At 46.0% G+C, this 25,672-nt stretch overlaps 1 protein-coding gene across 2 annotated transcripts in view; it reads left to right on the top strand.

Annotated features, from left to right (window-relative positions):
- Positions 1 to 290: 290 nt before the first annotated feature.
- Positions 291 to 25,672, top strand: part of GNS (glucosamine (N-acetyl)-6-sulfatase) — a 76,881-nt gene continuing 51,499 nt past the window's right edge. For both annotated transcript variants that reach the window (XM_075344856.1, XM_075344855.1), the window contains exons 1-2: positions 291 to 529; positions 24,975 to 25,034. In XM_075344856.1, the coding sequence (XP_075200971.1) occupies positions 395 to 529; positions 24,975 to 25,034 (195 nt within the window). In that variant the 5' untranslated portion in view covers positions 291 to 394. The remainder of the gene's footprint in view (positions 530 to 24,974; positions 25,035 to 25,672) is intronic.

The raw sequence follows: 25,672 nt of genomic DNA, 5'->3' as shown, positions 1-25,672 counted from the left end.
CCTGCACGCACACCGCTTGCACACACGCCCCCCGCACGCTCCTCCTGTACACTCCACCTGCACGCACACCCCTTGCACACACGCCCCCCGCACGCTCCTCCTGTACACTCCACCTGCACGCACACCCCTTGCACACACACGCCCCCCGCACGCTCCTCCTGTACACTCCACCTGCACGCACACCCCTTGCACACACGCCCCCCGCACGCTCCTCCTGTACACTCCACCTGCACGCACACCCCTTGCACACACGCCCCCCGCACGCTCCTCCCTTCCTGTTGTGAGCAGGCATGTGACTGCGGAGAGCAGCTGACCAGCTCCCTTCACTTCCTCTTTGTATGTGGTGTGAGGAGCAATGAGATAGACGGAGGGGCTGACATTGCTGTGCTGCACCATGTGTGATCGCGGCTCCCCCCCGGCGTGGCTCTGCCTGCTGCTCCTGTGCCCTGCGCTGGTGGCAGGGGAATCCCGGAGACCCAACGTAGTGCTGATCCTGACCGATGACCAGGATGTGACCCTCGGTGGCATGGTAACTATACAGCCCGGGCTATGTGATGCACAGGGTACAAACATGTCTTATGCCAGGTACCCAGGATACACTGTGCCACAGATATACACAGAGGGCATACATGTCATATGCCAGGTACCCAGGATACACTGTGCCACAGATATACACAGGGGACATACATGTCATATGCCAGGTACCCAGGATACACTGTGCCACAGATATACACAGGGGGCATACATGTCATATGCCAGGTACCCAGGATACACCGTGCCATAGATATATACAGGGGACATACATGTCATATGCCAGGTACCCAGGATACACCGTGCCATAGATATATACAGGGGACATACATGTCATATGCCAGGTACCCAGGATACACCGTGCCATAGATATATACAGGGGACATACATGTCATATGCCAGGTACCCAGGATACACCGTGCCATAGATATATACAGGGGACATACATGTCATATGCCAGGTACCCAGGATACACCGTGCCATAGATATATACAGGGGACATACATGTCATATGCCAGGTACCCAGGATACACTGTGCCACAGATATACAGGGGACATACATGTCATATGCCAGGTACCCAGGATACACTGTGCCATAGATATACACAGGGGACATACATGTCATATGCCAGGTACCCAGGATACACCGTGCCACAGATATATACAGGGGGCATACATGTCATATGCCAGGTACCCAGGATACACTGTGCCACAGATATACACAGGGGGCATACATGTCATATGCCAAGTACCCAGGATACACTGTGCCATAGATATACACAGGGGGCATACATGTCATATGCCAAGTACCCAGGATACACTGTGCCATAGATATACACAGGGGGCATACATGTCATATGCCAAGTACCCAGGATACACTGTGCCATAGATATACACAGGGGGCATACATGTCATATGCCAAGTACCCAGGATACACTGTGCCATAGATATACACAGGGGGCGTACATGTCATATGCCAGGTACCCAGGATACACTGTGCCATAGATATACACAGGGGGCATACATGTCATATGCCAGGTACCCAGGATACACTGTGCCATAGATATACACAGGGGGCATACATGTCATATGCCAGGTACCCAGGATACACTGTGCCATAGATATATACAGGGGACGTACATGTCATATGCCAGGTACCCAGGACACACTGTGCCACAGATATACACAGGGTACATACATGTCATATGCCAGGTACCCAGGATACACTGTGCCACAGATATACACAGGGTACATACATGTCATATGCCAGGTACCCAGGATACACACTGTGCCGCAGATATACACAGGGGACATACATGTCATATGCCAGGTACCCAGGATACACTGTGCCGCAGATATACACAGGGGACATACATGTCATATGCCAGATACCCAGGATACACCGTGCCGCAGATATACACAGGGGGCATACATGTCATATGCCAGGTAGCCAGGATACACCGTGCCGCAGATATACACAGGGGGCATACATGTCATATGCCAGGTAGCCAGGATACACCGTGCCGCAGATATACACAGGGGGCATACATGTCATATGCCAGGTAGCCAGGATACACCGTGCCGCAGATATACACAGGGGGCATACATGTCATATGCCAGGTAGCCAGGATACACCGTGCCGCAGATATACACAGGGGGCATACATGTCATATGCCAGGTAGCCAGGATACACCGTGCCGCAGATATACACAGGGGGCATACATGTCATATGCCAGGTAGCCAGGATACACCGTGCCGCAGATATACACAGGGGGCATACATGTCATATGCCAGGTACCCAGGATACACCGTGCCGCAGATATACACAGGGGGCATACATGTCATATGCCAGGTACCCAGGATACACCGTGCCGCAGATATACACAGGGGACATACATGTCATATGCCAGGTACCCAGGATACACCGTGCCGCAGATATACACAGGGGGCATACATGTCATATGCCAGGTAGCCAGGATACACCGTGCCACAGATATACACAGGGGGCATACATGTCATATGCCAGGTAGCCAGGATACACCGTGCCGCAGATATACACAGGGGGCATACATGTCATATGCCAGGTAGCCAGGATACACTGTGCCGCAGATATACATCAGGTACACAGTATATGCCGTACCCATATACATGTGTCTGCTGTACTTTGTGCCAGTTTTCCCCCTCTATCCCAGTGATGATTGTGGCTGAGCATGCTGCATAGTCCTAATATAATCCTCCCCCGCGGAGACTCTCATCTAGGGAAATATTAGTGAGAAGCCTGGATGAAGAAGGATCTCGCATTAGTATGGATATTCTGAGACGTATGAGCTGCCATAAGGCCCTCCCTTGTGTGTATGGGCGGCTGTCCGTTGTATGGCCTGCAGCCACTGCCCTGTTCCTGGCCTGGACTTTACGTCATGTTAAACTGGCAAAAATGAAGGCCAATTTTGAGAAGACTAAACTCGTAAAGTGGCAGCAGTCGCCTGACAGCCAGGCAGATCGCTCCTTTGTTGGGTGCTCGGATATTTGTGCAGCGCGTCGGCCCGTATAGACAGAGAATACCGGTGCTGTATGGCGACGTGACCATTCTGTTCCTGTCGGTTTGCATTGGCTGTGTAAACACTATTATAGCTCGGTAACAGACAGGAATCGGCCCATTTAAACACCCGATTAGCTGGTGGTGGTGTCATTGTGGGTGACAGTAATATAAGCTAAGGGGAAAAAAATAGTACAGAGCTGTGCAATCTATGAGAGAGCCACTGCCCAAATCATCTGCCCGCAGCATAAAAGGATCAACGGTTGAAATTGAACAGGCCAGATCCTTCACTCCGCCAACGTCACTCATGATGAATGCATACATATCTGATGGGAGGTAACATGGAGGACAAGTCTTCCTGGGGAATATCCTGCCATACAGTAAGGCTATATGCACACTTGTTTTTGTCGCGTTTTTTGGTGCAGTTTTGTCAGCAAGTTCTGACTTTTGACTTCCCAGCAAAGTCTATGAGAATTCAGATTTGCTGTTCGCACATTGCAGTTTTTTTTGTCTGCAGTTTATATTTATCAAAACTGACTAAAAGCAGCATGTTCATGGTAGCACAAGGCATATTCAAATAACCATTTAAATTGATAACTTAAATAACTATATAAATAAATAAATAGACACAGACAGAATGTGGATGAAAAGTGGCCGTGATGGTTTATTAAGAGTAACCAATACAATCAAATAAACATTAACCCCATAGCGACGGCCTAACGTCTCAAGACGTCGGAAAAACAGGGTACTTATTCTGTTCCGACATCTTGAGACGTCAGGCCGGAAAAACCCTGTAGCGCCCCCCAGTGACGAAAAATCTCGGGGGTTTCAGCTACCGGGGGTAGCTGAGACCCCCCAGATTATGAATCGGGGTGTTTTGTATGCACCCCGTTAATGCGATCGCCGGTATACACCGTATACCGGCGACAACATAAAAAAAAAAAAAATGGCTGGTAAAATTTATTTATTTCTCATCTGACGTGATCAAACATGTCAGATGAGAAATAAATGTGAGCCCTTAGTGCCCCCAAAGCCCCCGGTACCGGAGAAATCCATCCAACCCCCCCCCCCCCTCCGGAAAATCCAAGATGGCGCCGACGCGCGCTGAAAACTCCCGCCGCCGCCGCCTCTGCATTCATTTCCCTCCGATCTGAAATGATCAAACATTTCAGATCGGAGGGAAATGTCCCCCTCCTGACCTCTCCTCCGGTACACCGGAGCTCTTTGGTCCCTGGAGCCCCCTCCAGTTCTTCAGAGCCCCCCTCCGGAGCGTGCAAGATGGCGCCGACGCGCGCTGAAAACTGCCGCCGCCGGCTCTGCATTCATTTCCCTCCGATCTGAAATGATCAAACATTTCAGATCGGAGGGAAATGTCCTCCCCCTGACCCCTCCTCCGGTCCACCGGAGCCCTCTGGTCACCGGAGCCCCCTCCGGGTCTCCAGAGCCACCCCCCTCCCCCGCATTCATTCTGCTCTTTCTGCCGCATGTGACACGTCACATGCGGCAGAAAGGTGTCCCCAGGTCCCACTAGGTCACCCCCCATCACCCCAGCCCCCGAGCCCCCGGTCATACGTTACCTGGCTGGTGATCCGTCCCGCGATCACGCCGCCTCCTTCTTGAATGCTGACGGCGCATGCGCAGACAGCGGCTGTCAGCTGGATTCCTCCCCCAGTCCACAGTGGAGCAGCCTGTGCATCAGCGACGTCAGTCTTGCAGGGACGCTGACGTCGCTGATGCACAGGCTGCTCCACTGTGGACCGGGGGAGAGTGAGTGCAGTAATCAGCAGTCTCTCCATGTGAGGAGTGTGGTCCTCACATGGAGAGACTGCTGTTCCAGAAAATGGGGGGTACGTTCTGTGAGCGTGCCCCTCATATTCTGGAATGAGGTTACTGCAAGTCACTCTGCCCTAAGTTGGACCGGGGCAGTGTGAGTGCAGTATTCTCAGATTACTGCACCCACACTGCTCATGGAGAGCTTGCTCTTCCAGAAAATGGGGGATACGTTCCCTGAACGTGCCCCCCATATTCTAGAAGATCCAGAGTCGGCGTGGGACCTCACGGATTACAGCGGATTACAGCGACCGTAATTTCTTTATTTTCAATAAATTGGGGAAAGAGGAATGTTTCGGGGAGTTTTTTTTTCAAATAAATTTTTTTTTTGTCTTTTTTTTTTTTTTGTCTATTACTTGACTGGGTTAGTGATGTCGGGTATCTGTTTAGATGCCGTGACATCACTAACCCCAGGGCTTGATGCCAGGTGACATTACAGCTGGTATCAACCCCATATATTACCCCGTCTGCCACCGCACCAGGGCGCGGGATGAGCTGGGGCGAAGCGCCAGGATTGGCGCATCTAATGGATGCGCCACTTCTGGGGCGGCTGCGGCCTGCTATTTTTAGGCTGGGAAGAGTCCAATAACCATGGCTCTTCCCACCCTGAGAATACCAGACCCCAGCTGTCCGCTTCACCTTGGCTGGTGATCTAATTTGGGGGGGACCCCACGTTTTTTTTTTTTTAAAAAAAAACGCCTGGGGAGCCCTCCAAATTGATCACCAGACAAGGTGAAGCTGTCAGCTGTGGTTTGCAGGCTACAGCTGTCTGCTTTACCCTAGCTGGCTATCAAAAATGGGGGGGACCCCACGTCGTTTATTTTAATTATTATTTTTTTGGGGGGCTAAATACAAGGCTAGGCACCCTTTAGTGCCACATGAAAGGCACTAAAGGGCGCCAGCTTAGAATATGCAGGGGGTGGGACGTTATATATGTTTGACATGTATCCATTCATCCATTGTAGCATTTTAGGCTGTGCGCCCACAATCGGGATTTGCAGCGTTTTGGGCGCAGAGTGTTTTCCCTGCGTCCATAACGCTGCATTTTGCAGTAGAAGCACAGTGGAAGGATTTTTAGAAATCCCATGCCCAATGTGCTTGCCCAATGTGCTTCTTTTCTCCGCCACATAAACTGACCTGTGGCGCAGCTTCCTGAGCCTCAGCATGTCAATTTATGCTGCGGAGATCAGTGTTCTCTGCAGGTAGCATAGAGCTCCACAGCGGCCTGAACCCAAATCGTGGGCATGGGCAGCTGCGTTCTCCCGTGGACAACACTCACATCTCTGCAGGAGGCTGACACTGTGTACTAGACGCCGTGTCGCTGGCTCATGGCCACATAGCCTAAAAGTGAGACATTGGTTGCTACAGCAACATTTTTGTGAAGTACCTGTGGATTCAAAATGCTTATTATACTCCTGAATAAAATCCAGTTTCCAAAATGGGGTCACTTGTGGGGGTTTCTAATGTATAGGTACCCAAGGGGCCCTGCAAATGTGACATGGTGCCCGCAATTTATTTCAATTTTTCCAGAATTCAAATGGTGCTGCTTCCATTCCAAGCCCTCCCATTTATCCAAACAGAGGTTTTTGGCCACATGTGGGGTATCCCTGTGCTCATAAGACATTGGATAACAACCTGTTGGGTCCACGGTTTGTTGTTGTCTCTTGAAAAAGTGAGAAATTTTGATGCTGAAGCAACATTTTTGTGAAAAAAATGAAAATTTTCAATATGGCAACCTAAGCTTATCAAATTCTGTGAAGTATTCGTGGATTCATACTGCTCACTATACACCTAGATAAAAGCCTTGAGGTGTCTTGTTTCCAGAATGGAGTCACTTGTGGGGGACCTCCACTGTTTAGGCACCTCAGGGGCTCTCCAAATGCAACCTGGCGTCCGCTATTGATTCCAGCCAATTTTGCAGTCAAATGGCACTCCTTCCCTTCCGAGCCCTGCCATGCGCCCAAACAGTTGATTTCCACCACATATAAGGTATCGCCAAACTCAGGAGAAATTGCACAATAAATGTTATGCTGAATTTTTTCCTTTTACTCTTGTAAAAAAAAAAGCTACCTGGTTGAAATAACAATTTTGTGGTAAAATTTTTTTTTTTTTTTTTCATGGCTCAACGTTATAAAATTCTGTGAAGCACCTGGGGGTTCAGGGTACTCACCAAACATCTAGATAAATTCCTTGAGGGGCCTAGTTTCCAAAATGGGGTCACTTGTGTGGGGTTTCTGCTGTTTAGGTACCTTAGGGGTCCTCCAAATGTGACATGGTGCCCGCAATCTTTTTCAGCCAAATTTCCTTTCCAAAATTCAAATATTGCTCCTTTCGTTCCAAGCCCTCCCATTTGTCCAAACAAAGGTTTCAGACCACATGTGAGGTATCACCGCGCTCATAAAAAAGTGGTTAACAAACCTTGAGGTCAAATTTTTGGAATTACCTCTTGAAAAAGTGAGAAAATTGATGCTAAAGCAACATTTTTGAGAAAATTATTAAAATTTTCAATATGACAACGTAACATTAACAAAATCTGTGAAGTACCTGTGGATCTAAAATGCTCACTATACCCCTAGATAGAAGCCTTGAGGGGTCTAGTTTCCAAAATGGTGTCACTTGTGAGGGGTTTCTTCTGTTTAGGTACCTTAGCGGACCTGTAAATGCAACATGGTGCTCGCAATCTATTTCAGCCAAATTTTGCTTTCCAAAATTCAAATATTGCTCCTTCTGTTCCGAGCCCTCCCATTTGTCCAAACAGAGGTTTCTGACCACATGTGGGGTATCGGCGCACTCATAAGAAAGTGGGGAACATGTTTTGGGGTCCATTTTGTTGTGTTAGTTCTTCTAAAAGTGAATAAATTTGGGTTAGAGCAACATTTTTAGGTAAAATTTAATTTTTGCTTTTTTTCATTCCACATTGCTTTTGTTCATGTGAAGCACCTGAAGGGTTAATAAACTTCTTGAATGTGGTTTTGAGTACTTTGGGGGGTGCAGTTTTTATAATGGTGTCACTTTTGGGTATTTTCTGTCACCTAGGCCTATTGAAGTCACTTCAAATGTGATGTGGTCCCTAAAAAACTGGTTTTGTAAATTTTGATGTAAAAATGAGAAATCGCTGATAAACTTTGAACCCCTCTAACTACCTAACAAAAAAAAATTTTGTTTCCAAAATTGTGCTGATGTAAAGTAGACATGTGGGAAATGTTATTTATTAACTATTTTGTGTCACAGAAATCTCTGGTTTAACGGTATAAAAATTCAAAAGTTGAAAATTGCTAAATTTTCAAAATTTTTGCCAATATTCAATTTTTTTCTTCAATAAACGCAAAAAATATTGTCCTAAATTTGGTACTAACATGAAGTCCAATATGTGACGAAAAAACAATCTCAGAATCACCGGGATCCGTTGAAGCGTTCCAGAGTTATAACCTCATGAAGTGACACTGGTCAGAATTGCAAAATTTGGTCTGGTCATTAAGGTGAAAATTAGCTCCGTCACTAAGGGGTTAAAGATACCAACAAACCTATAAATATCTTTTAAACAAAATTGCATGATGTTACACCATCATGCCACCAAAATAAACCATTACCAAGCAAATCCACCCAGGCGAGCTGGGTGATTTTTCCACAAGGACACGACTAAACAGTCGTGGCCCCCCCCAAACCACTCAGCCACTTCTCAACCACAGACTGTAAACCCACATTAAAAATATCTAAACCGATCTCGGACAGATGAACCCAATCAAGCCTAAATAACCCTGGAGTAAAGCCCTCTAAATCAATGTGCCGATAAGAGAAACCACCCAAAACCATAAACAATTTTTCCAGCTCCCTATTAATCCTCTTTCTAATCTTATTCATGAACGAACACCCCTCCTGACTCCACACTAACCGCGGTATCATCTCCGAATACACCAAAGTAGTGTCTGGAAAAACAGTTTTTATACTCATTAAATCCCTACGCATACTAAATAACATTTCAAGAGTATTCATTTTACTAATGTCGTTTCCTCCCAAATGAATAATGATTAAATCCGGAAGAGGGGCCTTCAAGATCAAATCATTCAAAACATGAACTAAGTTTAACCACCGGAGGCCCCGGTATCCAAACCAAAAAATTTGAATAGATTCCTGCTGGAATGATAAATTTTCGGTGTAGCTCCTGTGCTTGGCTCTCTTCTGAGCCCAAAAAATGTAAGAGTGTCCTACAATCCATACCGTCAAAGGTCCTAAAAAATTGAAAATGATTAAAACAATAAATTAGGACGAATGTACCCCTTAAACCTCCTTGATTCCCAGCGGCCAATACACTTAATTGTGTCATCGCCTAGCCCGAGCATTGCCGCTTCAGTGGCAGCTCCTATCCTAAACGAATGCGAGGAAATTTTTTGAGAGCCAATGTGCAGTTTAGCAAGACATTTCTTTAGCACGCTATTAAACTGAAATATGGTAGCTGGCTCCCCATTGGCATGAACCAAAAAAGAGCCAGGCACCATAGAACGAAAGTGGAACCAGTCACGAACATTACTTACCGGACATACCTCCGCCAGCACTTTATTTAATGAAATGATACGACCCTTACCCAATTGATCCGTTTTTGAACTCCGAAGAGTGATCAATAATCGTTCATTTGATAATACTACATCGCTCAATAGTAAACCAGATAACCGATTCTTACTACGAGCTACTAACTCACTGATTCTTAACGCTGCAAAAAACATCAGGACGAAGGCCGTTCTGAATAAACATGTTTCAAAAGAGTCAAAACACACAAATGGTAGTACTTCCCATAACTTCCCGAGTAAATCAAACGAAATTGGACATCTTGTATCGGGGTGACACCCTGCTCTTTTCAAACCCTTTAAAACCTGCTTAACTGCAAAGAAACTATTCAGTGGGGGGCTGCCATGTAGTTTTAGAAAAAATGAAACACCAGCAATAACCCTTGCAAGTGAAGCATAACTAATATTCTCATTTAATAAACCACTTATGAATAATAAAGCTGCGTCCATATTTACTGCATCAACCTTCACCTTTTTTAGAACACAAAAATCACACCATTTTTTCCATGCGACTGAATAACCAGCCCATGTTCTACTAGCCACTGAATTCATAATTGCCCCACTAATGCCACTCATAGAATGTCCCACAGATGACAAGGGCAAGGAGTGCCGTCTTGATCGGCATCGGGAACCAGATGCCGAAACTTCGCCAACTGCTGGTGAGAGAGACAATCAGCCACAGTATTCCGATTCATCTTCATATCCAATGCTGCTTTTAACCAAATATTAAACTTTAAGCAAATTAAAACGAGATGCCTCAATATCTTTGACGCCCAACCACATTTTGACGATAATGTGTTGATACAGAAAACTAACCCTTGGTTATCGGAGAGAAAAATAATCCTTTTATTCGCTAAAATTTTACCCCAGATCACTACTGCTACAAGAATCGAAAACAGCTCCAACACCGTATCATTCTGAATCACCTTGTTCTGAACCCATGACTCGGGCCAGCAACCAACCGACCAGTGGTTATGAAGAACAATCCCATAACCCAGAGAACTATTGACCCCAACAAAAAAAGACAAAGCTTCGGATGACTGAAACTGTTCCTGCCAACAAGCTACACCGTTAAAATCCTGAAGAAAATCCAACCAAATAGCCAAATCCTCTTTCATGTTCCTAGTAAGCCGAATGTGAGCCCTTGGGGATTTCACCCCTTTTGTAGCGTCATAAAGGTTCCGAGAAAACACCCTGCCCATCGGGATGATCCTTAAGGCAAAGTTCAATGACCCAAGCAATGACTGTAATTCTTTTAGCACTACCTTTTCTTTTACTGACATATCACCGATCAAGCTTCTAAGCTTAGTAACCTTTTCTTCAGGTAACCTGCATTCCATTTTTTCAGAATCTATCACGATACCTAAAAACTCCAACCTGCGGCACGGGAACACCGTCTTCTCATCCGCAAGTGGAACACCAAACAACTTAGCTATATCTATGAACTTCAATAATAACTCCAAACACCCTGACGACTGACTACAACCAATGAACAAAAAATCATGTAAATAATGAATAGCTCCCCCTACTGACATCTCATATTGTAACACCCATTGCAAAAACGAAGAAAAAGCTTCAAAATACAAACAAGATAAAGAAAAACCCATCGGTAAACACATATCAAAATAAAACTTCCCTTCAAAACAAAAACCTAAAGAATTAAAACCTGAAGGATTCACTGGCAACAAACGAAATGCCGCTTTAATATCAGCTTTAGCCAATAATGCATTCCTACCGAAACGTCTGAGCAATTCTACCGCCATATCGAAAGACGCGTATTTTACAGACGTACTAGCAGTATCAATCTCGTCGTTTAAAGACCCACCCGCCGGGTATGACAGGTGATGAATAAGTCTAAAACTCCCTTTTTCTTTTTTGGGCACTAATCCTAATGGGGAGACTCTAAAACTATCAAACGGAGGAACACTAAACGGCCCAGCAACTCTGCCGGCCTCCACTTCCTTTTCAATTTTTTCTTTTGCAATATGAGGAAGCTCCTTTACCGAAGCCAAATTTTCGAACATACAACAACCTAAACCCTTAAATTCTGGTACAAAAAATCCCTCCGTGAAACCATTCAGCACCAAATCACGCTTCACCTTGTCTGGGAAAAGGTCGAGCCATGGACGCATTTTTTCCACCCTCACTGGCGTCAACGCTTTTACTAAGTTGCTCTTTAAGTGAAGTTCCTTGGGCACTGGTTTGGGCAATCTTTTTAAAGCACTTAGCCATGGGATGTGTTCCCCCGCAAAATGAGCACTCATGTCGAAATCGACAATTGTTTAACCATTTACATGTCGTCTCATTATACGCGAAACACACCCCTTTTTTCAAACCCTGAGAATTATGTCTAACCGGATTATTTCTTTGTGGGAGCATCAGATTCAACCATAGGCCTACATCCTTTACACCCCATTTAATGTGTGAATGAACCGCCATCTTTTGTCTGAATGATTCGTCATAGATCAACCATGCTGTGCCACCAAAATTGCGGTAGGCTTCCAGTATGATGTCCACATGTTGAAATAAACCACTACACCATTCAGACCTTTTTTCCCCTAGAACAGCAGCATAAATCGAAAAAGCCTGGATCCAGTTGTTAAATGATTTAAAAGGCTTTTTCTTGTCATCAGCCTCCTGTTTATCATCCCTCTTATCCGACCTATGCTGCTGTTCCCTACCTATTGGTAATAATGTAAACAAATCAATAAACTCCCCATTCCAGATTTTTTCCCTAACAGAAGCGCTCAAATGGAAGCCAAGCGGCGATAAATCACATGTGATTGCTTCCTTAAGGAAAGAATCAGGAATGCCCTGAGTTCTAGAACTATTCAAGGAGTTCACTAAAGATAACTCCTGACTATTACCCTTTAAAATGTCCACTAGTGTTTTAAACACCACATCTTTTAAATTATTAGGGAAAATGTTCTGCACAGGGAAAGGGGTAGAAGGCATCTCACCCCTCCTGCCGTCCTGTTCCTGAAGGCTTGCATCCGACCCGTCGTCGCTGGACCCCGTCCCAGAAGCCGATCGATCCGCTTCAGGGCAACACCGACCAGGCTCCTCTTCATGCCCCGCCGCTGGAGCAGGCGTACCGCCTACCCAAGCCCCGAGTGCCGCCGCTGCCCTAGAGCTGCTCTTTTGCTTGGGCAGCGGCTGAACACTCCGGCCTTTGCTGCGCCCCCGTTCTCTGGGCGCCGCCATCTTCTTCCTGTTGACCGCGTCAGCTGACTCGCCGCGACTTCCTGTTGCGGCCGCGCTGGTCCCGGATTGATGACGCTGCTGTTCTCGCGATGACGCCCCGCGAGACTTGACACCCGACGTCTTCTTCCGCTCCACGGCACTCCTCCGCGATGACGCTGTCGGCGGTGAGTATGCTTCTTTTCTTCTCCTTTTCCTCCGCTGCGTCTTCTCCGCCGACTCCTCCGCTGCCGACTCAGGATTCATGACCGGCGGCGACTCCGCCGGCCGCTCCGCTGCCTCTGGCTCAAACGATGCCGACGGCTCCACGGCTTTCAGGCAGGATCTCAGCCATTCCTCGCCGCCTCGTTCTCCGGCTCTTCTCAACAGCTGCTGCAGGAGGTCTTCCATGAGGTATTTCTTCAGTCTTCATCAGCTGGACTGCCAGCTGACCGATTAGTCACTCATATATATACCAAAATTCTCCCGCACAAAGACACTAACCACCAATCATATTACAGTAAAAAAGGCGCGCAACAGCTGGTTCAAACCAGTTTCCTCAGCTGTCCGCGTTACATCACCTCACTTCACCCTTATCTAATAAGTTAACTCTTTCTTTACCAACTTAAACCTCACTGAACTTTTTCTCTGCCTGTGCGACCATGGCAACCCCTCGATATTGGCTATGGGGTTTTTTCATTCTTATTGCGTTTTGGCCATGTTTTATGACCCATTGAAATTAATGAGGGGGTGAAAAACGCAAGGAAAACGCATGCTACCAAATTTGTGCGTTTTTCATGTGTTTTACTTACGTTTTTGTCACAAAAAAATGCAGGTCACCCACATTATTTTCGGATAAATTCATTTTCTCTCGGTCTCTCCAAGCGCTTCATACTCACCGATCACTGGCGTGGCTGTCATACTGCTCCTGCAGCCTCTCATTCTTCTTTCGGAGCCGCTCATTATGCTCAAACATATTCACTGCTTCTTCCGGCCACCGGCGTCTGTGATTAGTTGCAGTGAGACCCGCCCCCATGCTGAGAGACAACTGTCTGACTGCAACCAATCACAGACTCTGGTGGGCGGGTCTATATCGCACAGTAAAATTAAATAATAAAAAAAAAAATGGCTTGTGGTCCCCCTCAATTTTGATACCCAACCAAAATAAAGCCTCACAGCCGGGGGCTGGTATTCTCAGACTGGGGAGGCCTATGGTTATTAGGCTCTTCCCAGCCTAAAAATATCAGCCAGCAGCTGCTCGGAATTGCCGCATCCATTAGATACGACAGTCCCAGCACTTTATTTGGCTCTTCCCAATTGCCCTGGTGCGGTGGCAATCGGGGTAATAAGGAGTTAAATGGCAGCCCATAGCTGCTCCTAAGTCCTAGATTAGTTATGGCAGGCGTCTTGAGACACCCGTTCATCACTAATCTATAAGTGAAAGTAAATAAACACAAACTTCATTAACCCTAATAATAGCTCTGCAGGTCTGACGTAATCCACACGAGATCCCACAACGCTTCCAGCACTGCTACATCTGACGCTCACAGCGAGCACCATAGAACATGACTCCCCGCTGTGAGTTCCACACAGCAACTGAAGTGAGCCGCGCAGTCAGCAATGACGTCGCTCATGTTGGCCGGTGTTACACCTGGCGTCATCCACCTATGATGGCAATTCACCAGAGTGACTGAAGTGAGCCTCGCAATGAGAGGTGATGTCACTTAGATTTGCAGTCACAGCTGGAGTCCTTCATCTGTGATCGCAAATCAGGGTGTGACTGAAGTGAGCCGCAGGTTGAGGACTCACCTGAGTGACGTCACCACTGATCGTGCGGCTCACTTTAGAGACTGCCTGAATCTCCCAGCGGTGAATCCGTGGCATCACTGCCGCGAAACATGTAGTATTGCGGGGCCCGCAACGGTGATGTCAGGGGTTCACCCAAGTTCATTCTGATCACGGGCCTCTGTCTGCACTCACACCGGGCAGTCATGTTCTATGGTGCTTGCTGTGACAGGACAGGGTTGTTGCAGAGCCGAATCACCGTGGGACCTTGTGTGGATTACGTCGGACCTGCAAGTGTGTTTGGGAGTTAATAAAGTAGTGAAGGAGTGTGCTTTTTGTGTTTTTTATTTTTTTCTTAAAAAAAAAAAAATTTTTTGGGGTGTTTGTGTTTATTTTCACTTAGATTAGTGATGGGGGCGGGTGTCGGACGACTGCTATCACTAATCTAGGACTTAGTGACATATATTATCCCGATTGCCACCACACCAGGGCAACGGGAAGAGACTGATCCAGCGCCAAAATTGGTGCACCTTATCAAATCATTAAAAAAAAAATAAAGTGTGGGATCTCCTCTATTTTTCATAACCAGCCAAGGTACAGCAGATATCTGAGGGTCGCAGCCTTCAGCTGCTGCTGTTCCTGTGCTGGATATGAAAAACGAAGGGGGGCGGGGGGCGTTGGCTCATGTCGTTTTTTTTTGTGTTTTTTTTTATACCCCCACAAAATTTAAAAAACAGCTCGCCAAGTGAGCAATTCCTCTATCTAGCTATTCTGTTATTTCTTTCTATCTGACCTTTCTTATTATCTATTCTATATGTTCTTTCTTTCCATCTGTCTAGCCTTTTTTTTTTCTTTTTTATTCTAGCTATCTATCAATTATCCTATCATAATGCATTCTTTTAAGGAGAAACAAAATTGCAGCAAAACCGGATCATCATTAGACTGCTTTCACACATCCGGTTTTTGCAGTGCGGCTCAATCCGGCTCAAAAACCTATGCAACGGATGCGGTGGAAAAAACGGATCCGTTGCATAAGTTTTCCCATGCGGCCCGTCTGTCTTTTGACAGGTGCGGCTTGATACTGAGCATGCGCAGTGCAAAAAAATGCATCCGGCCGCCGGATACGGGTTTTGCCGCAGGCTAGCATTGTAAATCGCGCCGGATCCGGCGCGATGCGGTTTTTTTCGCCGTACAAAAAGTGCCAGGCAACGTTCCATCTGGCCGCCGCATGGGCTAAGTATGCCGCATCCGGCAAAAACCGGACGCAACGCAAGGCCATGCGGCACAATACGGTGCTAATGCAAGTCTATGCGGGAAAAAACACAACTGGCGGCAAAACAAAATGGTTGCGCTTTTTCTGCAAAGCGCCGTATTGTGCCGCACTGCAAAAACCGGATGTGTGAAAGCAGCCTTAGGCTATGTGCGCACAGTGCGTTTTTCCGCGGCGTTTTTGCGTGTTTTTCGGGTGCAGTTTTATCCTCAAAACTGCATGACTGCTTCCCCAGCAAAGTCTGAGTTTTCAATTTTGCTGTCCGCACACATCTGTTTTTTTTAAGCTCCGTTTTTGAGCTTGAAAAAAAAATGGACATGTTAATTCTTTCCTGCGTTTTTCTGCGTTTTCCCCTCATGCAATGCATTGGAAAAACGCACCAAATCGCGGTAAAAACGCATGTTTTTTTACGCGTTTTTCGACGCAGGTGCGTTTTTAGCGACCAAAAACGCAGCGTCAAAAAGACGCAGTGTGCGAACCTAGCCTTACAAGTGGTTTTTTTTTTACATTTCCAGGCTCTGTGACAATGTGCAGTTTTTGTTGCAGTTTGTGTGCAGAAAAAAAAACTGCAGTGTGCTCATGTTGCCTGATGCCCCTGCAGTCAGGTCTGTTCTTCCTCAGCTTTCTGCATTTAAGAGGGTTAACTCTTACATCCCATTCGGCATTCAGCTTGGGAGGTTTTTCATGTGTTGTCTGGTCCTTGTGGCTTCTTTTCGTCAACCCATGCCCTCCATAAAGTGCAATACTGATTATTTGACCCCCGGCCTGTCGCCTCCTCTCGGCTTCCCAGTTTGACCAGTTTACAAGTTAATAGAAATGGAAGGTAGAACCATCTTAGGTATGTTCACATGTATTGGATCTGTCCCTAGAGGGAGAGCCGCATGACAAATCATGCAGATTTTAGTGTGAATTTTTTGCATGTTTGTCCATGAAAACCAGTCTAACAGGCAAAAAAAAAAAAATTAAAGCCACATGGAACACCACCCTACACTTAGGTTATCCAGGAACATTTTTCTTTAATTTTTTTATTACCATTATGTGCTGAAATCTTAGAGCAGGCAGGTTGTTAGCAACTGCCTGTCTATCTGGTGCTGGCTCAGAATGGTCACCGACCCCTCCTACCGGCGATTCAGCTCCTCCACGTTAACAGAGCTGCCCTTCGTCCCTCTTCTCGGCTGCTCTGCCCTTCGTCCCTCTTCTCGGCTGCTCTGCCCTTCGTCCCTCTTCTCGGCTGCTCTGCCCTTCGTCCCTCTTCTCGGCTGCTCTGCCCTTCGTCCCTCTTCTCGGCTGCTCTGCCCTTCGTCCCTCTTCTCGGCTGCTCTGCCCTTCGTCCCTCTTCTCGGCTGCTCTGCCCTTCGTCCCTCTTCTCGGCTGCTCTGCCCTTCGTCCCTCTTCTCGGCTGCTCTGCCCTTCGTCCCTCTTCTCGGCTGCTCTGCCCTTCGTCCCTCTTCTCGGCTGCTCTGCCCTTCGTCCCTCTTCTCGGCTGCTCTGCCCTTCGTCCCTCTTCTCGGCTGCTCTGCCCTTCGTCCCTCTTCTCGGCTGCTCTGCCCTTCGTCCCTCTTCTCGGCTGCTCTGCCCTTCGTCCCTCTTCTCGGCTGCTCTGCCCTACGTCCCTCTTCTCGGCTGCTCTGCCCTTCGTCCCTCTTCTCGGCTGCCCTGCCCATGTCATGCTGATTGATAGCCGGCTCCCCATAGTTAGGTTGTTGATTAGCATGACGATAGCAGTCATGCCTTGTCAACAGAGCGGAGAAGTAGTCGCTGAATCTCCAGAAGGAGCGGTTTGTGGTTTCTTTGTTACAGCATAGATAGGCGCCAGGCACAACAGGCAGGTAGTTAGCAACTACTTTCTTCTTAGTTCTTATTCCCATAGTAATAAAAAATAAATTTAAAATTATTCCATATAACCTGTTCTACTTGGCTCCTCTGTCAAAATTGCCCTGGTTCTCTGCCACTCCCCCCCCCCCCCCCCCTCTTTATGGCCTTCAGAATTGACGTGTCCACCCTCAAAATAATAAATGTGGGATACCAGCATAACAAAACTGCACTTGAGACTTCTCTGTAAGCCAAAACAGTGTAGTAGGTTGTTTTTTGTTTTTTTTTTGTTTTAACTTCCATGGTGTGGATTATTGGTATGCGGACATCCTATCGTACAACTTTTTTTTTTTTTTAACACTATTGTGTGGAGGGATCTATTTGATGGCTTTATGCATCACTGTTGATTTTGTCGCTGCTTCATATTCTTTTGATTGGCATTATGTATTGACATATGAAGTAATTGTGTAACAACACATTAGGCCTGGATACAGAGTAGCGCTGCTACAGAAGTGCCAGTAAAGAAGGGGGTAGTGTTTTTGGTTTGTCTTTTTATTATTGTAAAATTCAGACTGTTTTGTTTTTTTTGGTTAAAATCTAGATTTTATTTTTTGGCCCCATCACGTTAGGCTTTTGTGACTTAAGTGGTTATGGATTTTCTGAAATTTGCATGTTGTTCTCCGTAATTTAATCCCATCTTGGCAAGTATCATCAGGATTTTGTTAAAAATTCTCGAGAGCCCCCTCCTCTCTCCGGTCTAGATTGGCCGTTTATAGAATGTCCTATCATCATTTCTCCCAGCCCCTCAGCTTCCTGATTTGCTAGGGGTGGTGTGCTCCTGTAGACTAACGGTTCTGACTTGGTCGATCCTTTGGTCAGAGCTGAGTTCTCTCCACAATAGCAGTCAGCTTTGCCTCTTCATCATGAGAGACTCCTAGGATTCTAACCAGTTCCAGATCGCCATGACACGGCTGTAAAGACTAGATCTTGTGGAAAAACGCTTGAGTTCCCCATTGACTTCCATTATACTCCGTAAACGAGTCGCATCCAACTGCTTGTTACAAGTACTGAGCACCCACACATGGTAGTGCTCTCTCATCACTAGTAACCAACCATTCTCAGACTACAGAGTAGTCTGTAACCTAGGCAACAAGATATAAACTTTAAAATTAAGTCCTTTTTTTGTTCTTGACAAAAAAAGTTTTTAATAGGATGTAAATTGCAAAGTTCCTTGTTTTGGCAAGCTCTTTGAAGTTTTACCTATTTACGGTCTTGAGACAACTCCTCTAAGGCCTTGTTCACACGTTAAACGGACAATGTCATCAGGTTTCTGCAATGTAATCTGAAGACAGCGTGCTGTAAGAGTTAAAACAGAGAATTCAGCCCTGTGTGTCTTATGCGTCTTTTTTTTTTTTTTTTGTTAGTTTTTGGCTCTTATCGTTATTGTTAGACCTCGTCCGACTCTGCCCCCCCTCTGCGATTAGCAGCTTCTATCTATTGAAATGTGCACTGAGAGCCTGGTGTGGGCGGGGATAGGTCTCCCAGCTCTGCTACTTACAAAATCTTTCACTGTGTCAGAACGGCTGCAGCCACTAATCTAAGTGATACCTGATTGAACTCAGGGCCTCTTGACCCACATGATGCTGCTCTGAGATGAGGTAGCAAAAACCTTCTGACAGTCTCTTTAAAGTTGGCAGCAATTTGAATGAGGTTTGTTCCAGAAAAAGAATAATCTACAGCAACACGAGAGCAAGCGTCAGATTTTCAAATCTGCAGTATGTTCAAGGGCGGACAGGGGGTCGCGACCGGACCCGGGGGTTCAGGGAGCCAGAGGATCTCAACCAGTGGTGTACTGCCAATGGCAACAGGCCACGCGACCGCTATGGGGCCCGTGAGTCAGTTACGCCAATGAATCTGTTCAATCCTGTGTGGATTTCTCAACCTATTTCACACTGTACAATTCTTTTTAATAGACTTGGGTAAAATCCACCGACAATTCTGCAACGAAATCCACAAGTACCGTGCAGATTTGTTGCTGATTTGAGCTATAAATGGGGTGGTATGACCTTGCGCCCCTGGCAGCATGAAATGAGCGGACAGTCTCCCTAAGTGCAGATGTATATAATCTGTGTGTCCAGGGTAGATTGTAAAATCTACACATTTCAGATTTCCAGTGTGGTTTCTGTATTATAGGACCGTTGTTGTGGGGGACAGGTTGTATGGTTTGGGAATCATATCGGATTTAGTATAACCTTAGTGACTTTGCACAATGACGGCTGTAGATGGGACATAACAAGCTCTTCTATATTTACCAATGGGGAAATGAAACTTTAGCGCAAGCTATATAACAGTCACGACTTCTGCTCTCTGGGTGCTTTTATAATTAAAGGGAATTTCCAGTTTTGGAAGAAAAATCTGCAAGTGTGTAATGATTCCTCTGTATTCCCGTGTCGGTGGCTGGTCATCTGATTTGCTTACATGCCATATACACAGTTGCGATCACATGGCAGCAGTTGGCACAAATGGTGACAGCGTGTGATGATGATTCCTATGTATTCACATGCCAGTAGGTGGTCACCCGATTGCTTATATGCCATATGCTCACCTGCGATCACATACCAGCAGTAGGCACCAATGGTGTTGGTGTGCACACAGTGGCTGCAGACCGTTCTTCAGAGACTAGACAGCCCCTTTAAAGGAGTTGTCCGACATTAGCTTAACAAAAATGTTTGAGTTTATCTGTGCTGTATTGTCATATAAAACACCCCTACATTGTTATTTTTTGTTTTCTAACTTTTGTTCCTCTTGAATTATCCCTTTATTCTCTGCAGCACCTTGTTTACATTCAGCTCTAGCAAACTGACCACTTCCTGTGCTGAACCTCAGTCAGAGCTGTCACCACCCACCCCAGTGTCCATCCCCTCCCCAGTGTCCAGCCTCGCCCCCTGCACACACATTCCCTGTCAGTATTCTTCCCCACCACCTGACCTGGTATCACTACAGCATTGCAAATAACAACCCCACATCGGGCTCTGCACCGCACACATATGGCTCTGTACCGTACACGTATGCTCTGTACCGCACACGTATGGCTCTGTACCGCACACGTATGGCTCTGTACCGCACACGTATGGCTCTGTACCGCACACGTATGGCTCTGCACACGTATGGCTCTGCACACGTATGGCTCTGCACACGTATGGCTCTGCACACGTATGGCTCTGCACACGTATGGCTCTGCACACGCACACATATGGCTCTGCACCACCCCCACCCCCCCCACCCCCTCCATAGGGAACACATGTAGGGAGTACATGCTCACCCATCCTCGGTCCCCGCCGCTCCTGTACGTTCGCACGCTGTCTGTGCTCTGGACATATCAGCACAGTAGTGACGTCACCGCTGTGCTGAAGAGAGCACAGACAGTCGGGCAGTGATTAGAAGCGCTGCGCTGCTTCTCATCATGGAGACAGGAGGACTATGGGAATGGTAGTCACGGGGTCAAAAACTGACCAATTCAAAATAACCACAATTACTGCTTTTTTGCAAAAATATAACAAGTGTTTTATTCATATAATAAATAGCAAAAAAGAGACATCGAAACGTGCGCGTCGGGGCACGTTTTACTCGGGTACCACCTTCCTCATTATGGGTGAGTGCAGCACAGGGACTTTGTGCATAGTAATGTGTTGTATCTTTTAATGCCTGTCTCTGTTATAATTGTGGTGTGGTTAATGGTCTGACTCTTCGGATATTGGACCCCTTATGTATGCTGATCCTCTTTGGTGCACACTTGATAGGTGTGCACATTCCGGATCATTGATGTTTATTTGGGCCCAGTATCCGTTGTTGTTTCTTCTGGCCATGTCCCACCTATTATTTTGGTGATTCTGCTTCCCCAATGAAGGGTGGACTCCTGGTTCTATTGTGTCAGTGACACCTCCTTGCTGTAGCCTGATCACTGTGTAATGTTGTTTTTATCATGTTATGTCACTTTTTTGCTATTTATTATATGAATAAAACACTTGTTATATTTTTGCAAAAAAGCAGTAATTGTGGTTATTTTGAATTGGTCAGTTTTTGACCCCGTGACTACCATTCCCATAGTCCTCCTGTCTCCATATCAAGTAATAGGGTGTAGTCTTTATTGGTACCTTAATTATTGGTCACATCTTGCCCTCATTCTTTTATATTCGCTGCTTCTCATCAGCACTCTCAAATGTACCGGCATCGGTGATCTGCGATGCCGGTACATTTGAATGTGTGATCCTGAGCAGGGGCCCGGTGCTGGCGCTGACACCACGGCAGCCGCCGCCAGGCCCCGCCCCCAGGTCACGGACCCCACAGCAGTGCAGGGGGAGGTTACTGGAGAGTAAAAGAGGTGCGGGGGAATGTGTGGGAGGGTGCAGGGAAGGGGGCGGGGCTCATCGCACTGTACCCGCCCAGCAGGGAGGCGACATGCTGTTCCACATTTGCATGTCAACATGGCCCTGCCCATGTTGACATGAAATGACCGGAAGCAGCAAAATCGTGGCAGGAGCGGTCACATGACCACTCTGAGCCGGGGGAGAGGGGCTGACAGCAGGGCAGGTAAGTGGTCTCTATCTACTTACCTGCCCCAATGTAGCCCAATAGGGAAATAATAAAAAAAAAAAGTCAAAAGAAGCCAGATAACCCCTTTTAACAGTATTGGTTTTTACTAGGTAAAGTCTAAAGCCTACATTGTTAGCTTTTGTTGGCAAAAGTAAACCTGAAGTTATATAATCATTGATTGCACTTGGATTCTGACCTATAGGAAAGTGCCGAGAGAGGAGTCACGTACTGTGAATGTTTGTGGGCTAATTAATGGATACCATGTTCATCCTGAGAGTGTTTTGGAAGCTTTTTGGATTCGTACCATCAATTTTTTTTTTTGTGTTTATCACAAGGTAGAGACTTGGTGACCTAATTGCATGCAATGTAACAATTATTAATGGAAGACATAAATACAAGCTTAATGACAGGTCCTCAACTTATTGTTATACTTAACCCCTTAACACCCAGTGCCATAAATGTATGGCGCTGATTGGCAGAGAATGAATATAGAGGGCTGAGGAGCTGAGCCTGCCCCGTTCCAGGCAGGTGATGGCTGTGTCATTACAGCCATCGTCTGCCTCTTAACACAGGGTTACCAACCGACCAGAAATTCCAGAACCTGAAGAAGGTTATAGTGAATTCAGCCAATGTTTTCATATCAAAATTATGGTCTGTATGTGTCACTTATAATCCATAATGATTACTTGGGGTTTTACAATGTGTCCATAAAAAATATTCTTTGATTATTTTATTTATTTTTTTATTTTTTTTTTTTTTCATAAGCTGTCCAGCAATAATAAAAAGTTGCATTGTCAACCCCTTGCCAACAGCTGCATATGGAGCAGAGCTCAGTTTGTGGCTGTTAACCTTTTAAATGCTGCTGTCATTCTCTGACAGAGGCATTTACAATGTGTATCGTAGGGGGGCATCATTCTAATTGCTCATATGGTAGAAATCACCGTGCCTGTTATGACTGTACTCCTTTGAACATCAACTTCTGTCTGGCGTTTATAGGAGACCATGATTTGTGCTATGTACAGTATTGCTCTAAATAATACAACAAGCGATCAGAGGATTCCAGGATCAAGTCAACTAAGAGGACTAACAAGCACAGTGAAGAGTGTGATGATTTTATTTTTTATTTTTTTTTTTTTTACAATTAAAATCACCCCCTCCATTACTGAGAAATCAGCGTTTGAATTGATGTGCAAATGAGGCTGAAGAACTATTTGTAGATCTGAAGCCTCTGTCACTCCGGCTCTGTTCCCCACACGGCGCTACCTCCTGCTTCACTGATGGCTTCTTTGCCTGATATCACACAGCGGAGACTGTCAGTCAAGTAGAAGGAGGTGGTGATGGGTGGGAATAGAGCTGGAGTGACAGAGGCTTCAGATCTATATTCTCATTTGCATATCACGCCAAGCACTAACTTCTCAGTAATGGAGGAATGAACTGGTCATGTAAAGGTCTTGCTAGACTTAATTTTGAAAGAGCTAAATTAACATATAAATAATTTGGGTGAAATCTTTTTGACAGATTTGCTTTTCACTGTGATGTTTCCTCATTGGCATTAACACCTGACATGCTGTAATAGAAAGGAGGATATCATTAGTTGTCTATACATTTCCAATAAGTCAATCAAATGCTGCATTTCCAAAGGGGGAGAGAGAAGGTCTCTAGCAATGGTTTGTCACCTGGAGAACAAAAGGGTTCGACATTTCACTGCAAACTGTCCGATCCTTTTGGCAACCAACATTATCGATTGGGAGAAGAGTTTTGAAGCCCCCATCCACTTTGGTGGGCTGCTGTTTAGGGTTTTGACTACTTTAAAGGGCTGCTGTCAGTTATTCATGCTGCCTGCACCATGGGCAGCATGATTTGGAGACGTGCCCCAATATCACAGCCATGGAGGTTTTACTCCGAAACACACATTTAGAGGCCACAGAAGACCATGCAGCTAGGGTGACTAGTCCAAGAGGCATGTCCCCAGCAGCTACTCCGTGTCTCTCTCCCCTGTATGAGAATATAGAGAGACCAGTCACTTGTGAGTGGCCCCTGGGGACCTGCCACTTGATCCTATTCACATTGTCCCTGCTGCCTTGTAAAATTATATATGACCTAAATATATTGGTTTGGTTGCTTTTGGCATCTCACAGCACATATGGGAATTTTACGGTACAGCAACTCTATGTAACTGGAGCTCACTTTTAGCTGGTCATAGATGAGGCAAGATTACCCATACCTGCCCAACAGATGCTTTACATTTAGGATACTAGTCATAAAAAGAGCTAATGGTGATTTGATTTGCATGCAGTAGATTGCATATATAAACCGTACAAATTGCCTCTTCAGGGAGGTAGAAACTTTAGTGCCACTTATTGGAAGTGGCAATCCTAAAAGTAAGTATGGAACCTTAACAAACCTTTCCATATGACTTAGGATAAAAGCCAAACCAGAGTATTTTCAGGGTGTTGCCCCTCCTTGGTGAAAAGCAAGATATCTGATTTGGCTGTATGAGAGGCCTCTGGCTGGGAGCTCTCCTTGTGGAGACTGACATGTCAGTGTAAGGAGACTTATAGGCCACATCCAAAAGGTGGCACTAGAGTTCAAGTCCTCCTCTCTGAAGAGTAAATTTGCATATTTAATTTCGTAGACTAGCATTGCATGGCTTATAAGTTTCCTTACACTGGTATGGGAGGCATGTCACTCTCCATAAAAAGTTGTTTCCCCTTATACATGTTTATGCTAATGTAGTCCTGTTCAGGATTTTCATGAAGCTTGGTTATTTCTGTTGCAGCCCTAAAAATTTATTTCTTAATACTTACCATATAATCCAAACAAGAATGATTCTAAAACATTAAAAAAAATCTTTCTATTTTTTTTTTTCCCCTAGACGCCATTAAAAAAGACTAAAGAACTCATTGGTGATCTTGGTGTGACATTTACAAATGCTGTAAGTATATTGTTCTGCGTTACAACTCTATTAATGGGATGTCCCACCCAGTACAGTGATCGCCTCTAGATAAATGTTTGATCCCTGGGATTCCATCACTGGGACCTGCACCAACACCAGGGGTCCCTTTTATTGAGGCGCACTGTTATTCTATTTTGTAGAGGTTAAAGGTGGTGTCACACATAGCGATGACAACAACGACGTCGCTGCTAAGTCACCATTTTCTGTGACGTAGCAGCGATGTCCCGTCGCTGTGTGTTACATCCAGTAACGACCTGGCCCCTGCTGTGAGGTCGCCGGTCGTTGCTGAATGTCCTGCTTCATTTTTTGGACGTTGCTCTCCCGCTGTGAAGCACACATCGCTGTGTGTGACAGCGAGAGAGCGATGAACTGAAGCGAGCAGGGAGCCGGCATCTGGCAGCCTGCGGTAACCTGTAACCATGGTAAACATCGGGTAACCAAGAAGCCCTTTCCTTGGTTACCCAATATTTACCTTAGTTACTAGCGTCCGCCGCTCTCACGCTTCCAGTGCCGGCTCCCTGCATACGTAGCTGGAGTACACATCGGGTAATTAACCCGATGTGTACTCTGGCTAGGAGTGCAGGGAACAGGGAGCCGGCACTGACAGCGTGAGAGCG

The sequence above is a fragment of the Anomaloglossus baeobatrachus genome, chromosome 4 (assembly GCF_048569485.1).
Source record: "Anomaloglossus baeobatrachus isolate aAnoBae1 chromosome 4, aAnoBae1.hap1, whole genome shotgun sequence".
Classification (NCBI taxonomy): Eukaryota; Metazoa; Chordata; class Amphibia; order Anura; family Aromobatidae; genus Anomaloglossus; species Anomaloglossus baeobatrachus.
The sequence above is the reverse complement of the archived record's forward strand: the minus strand, read 5'-3'. Positions and strand labels throughout refer to the sequence as shown.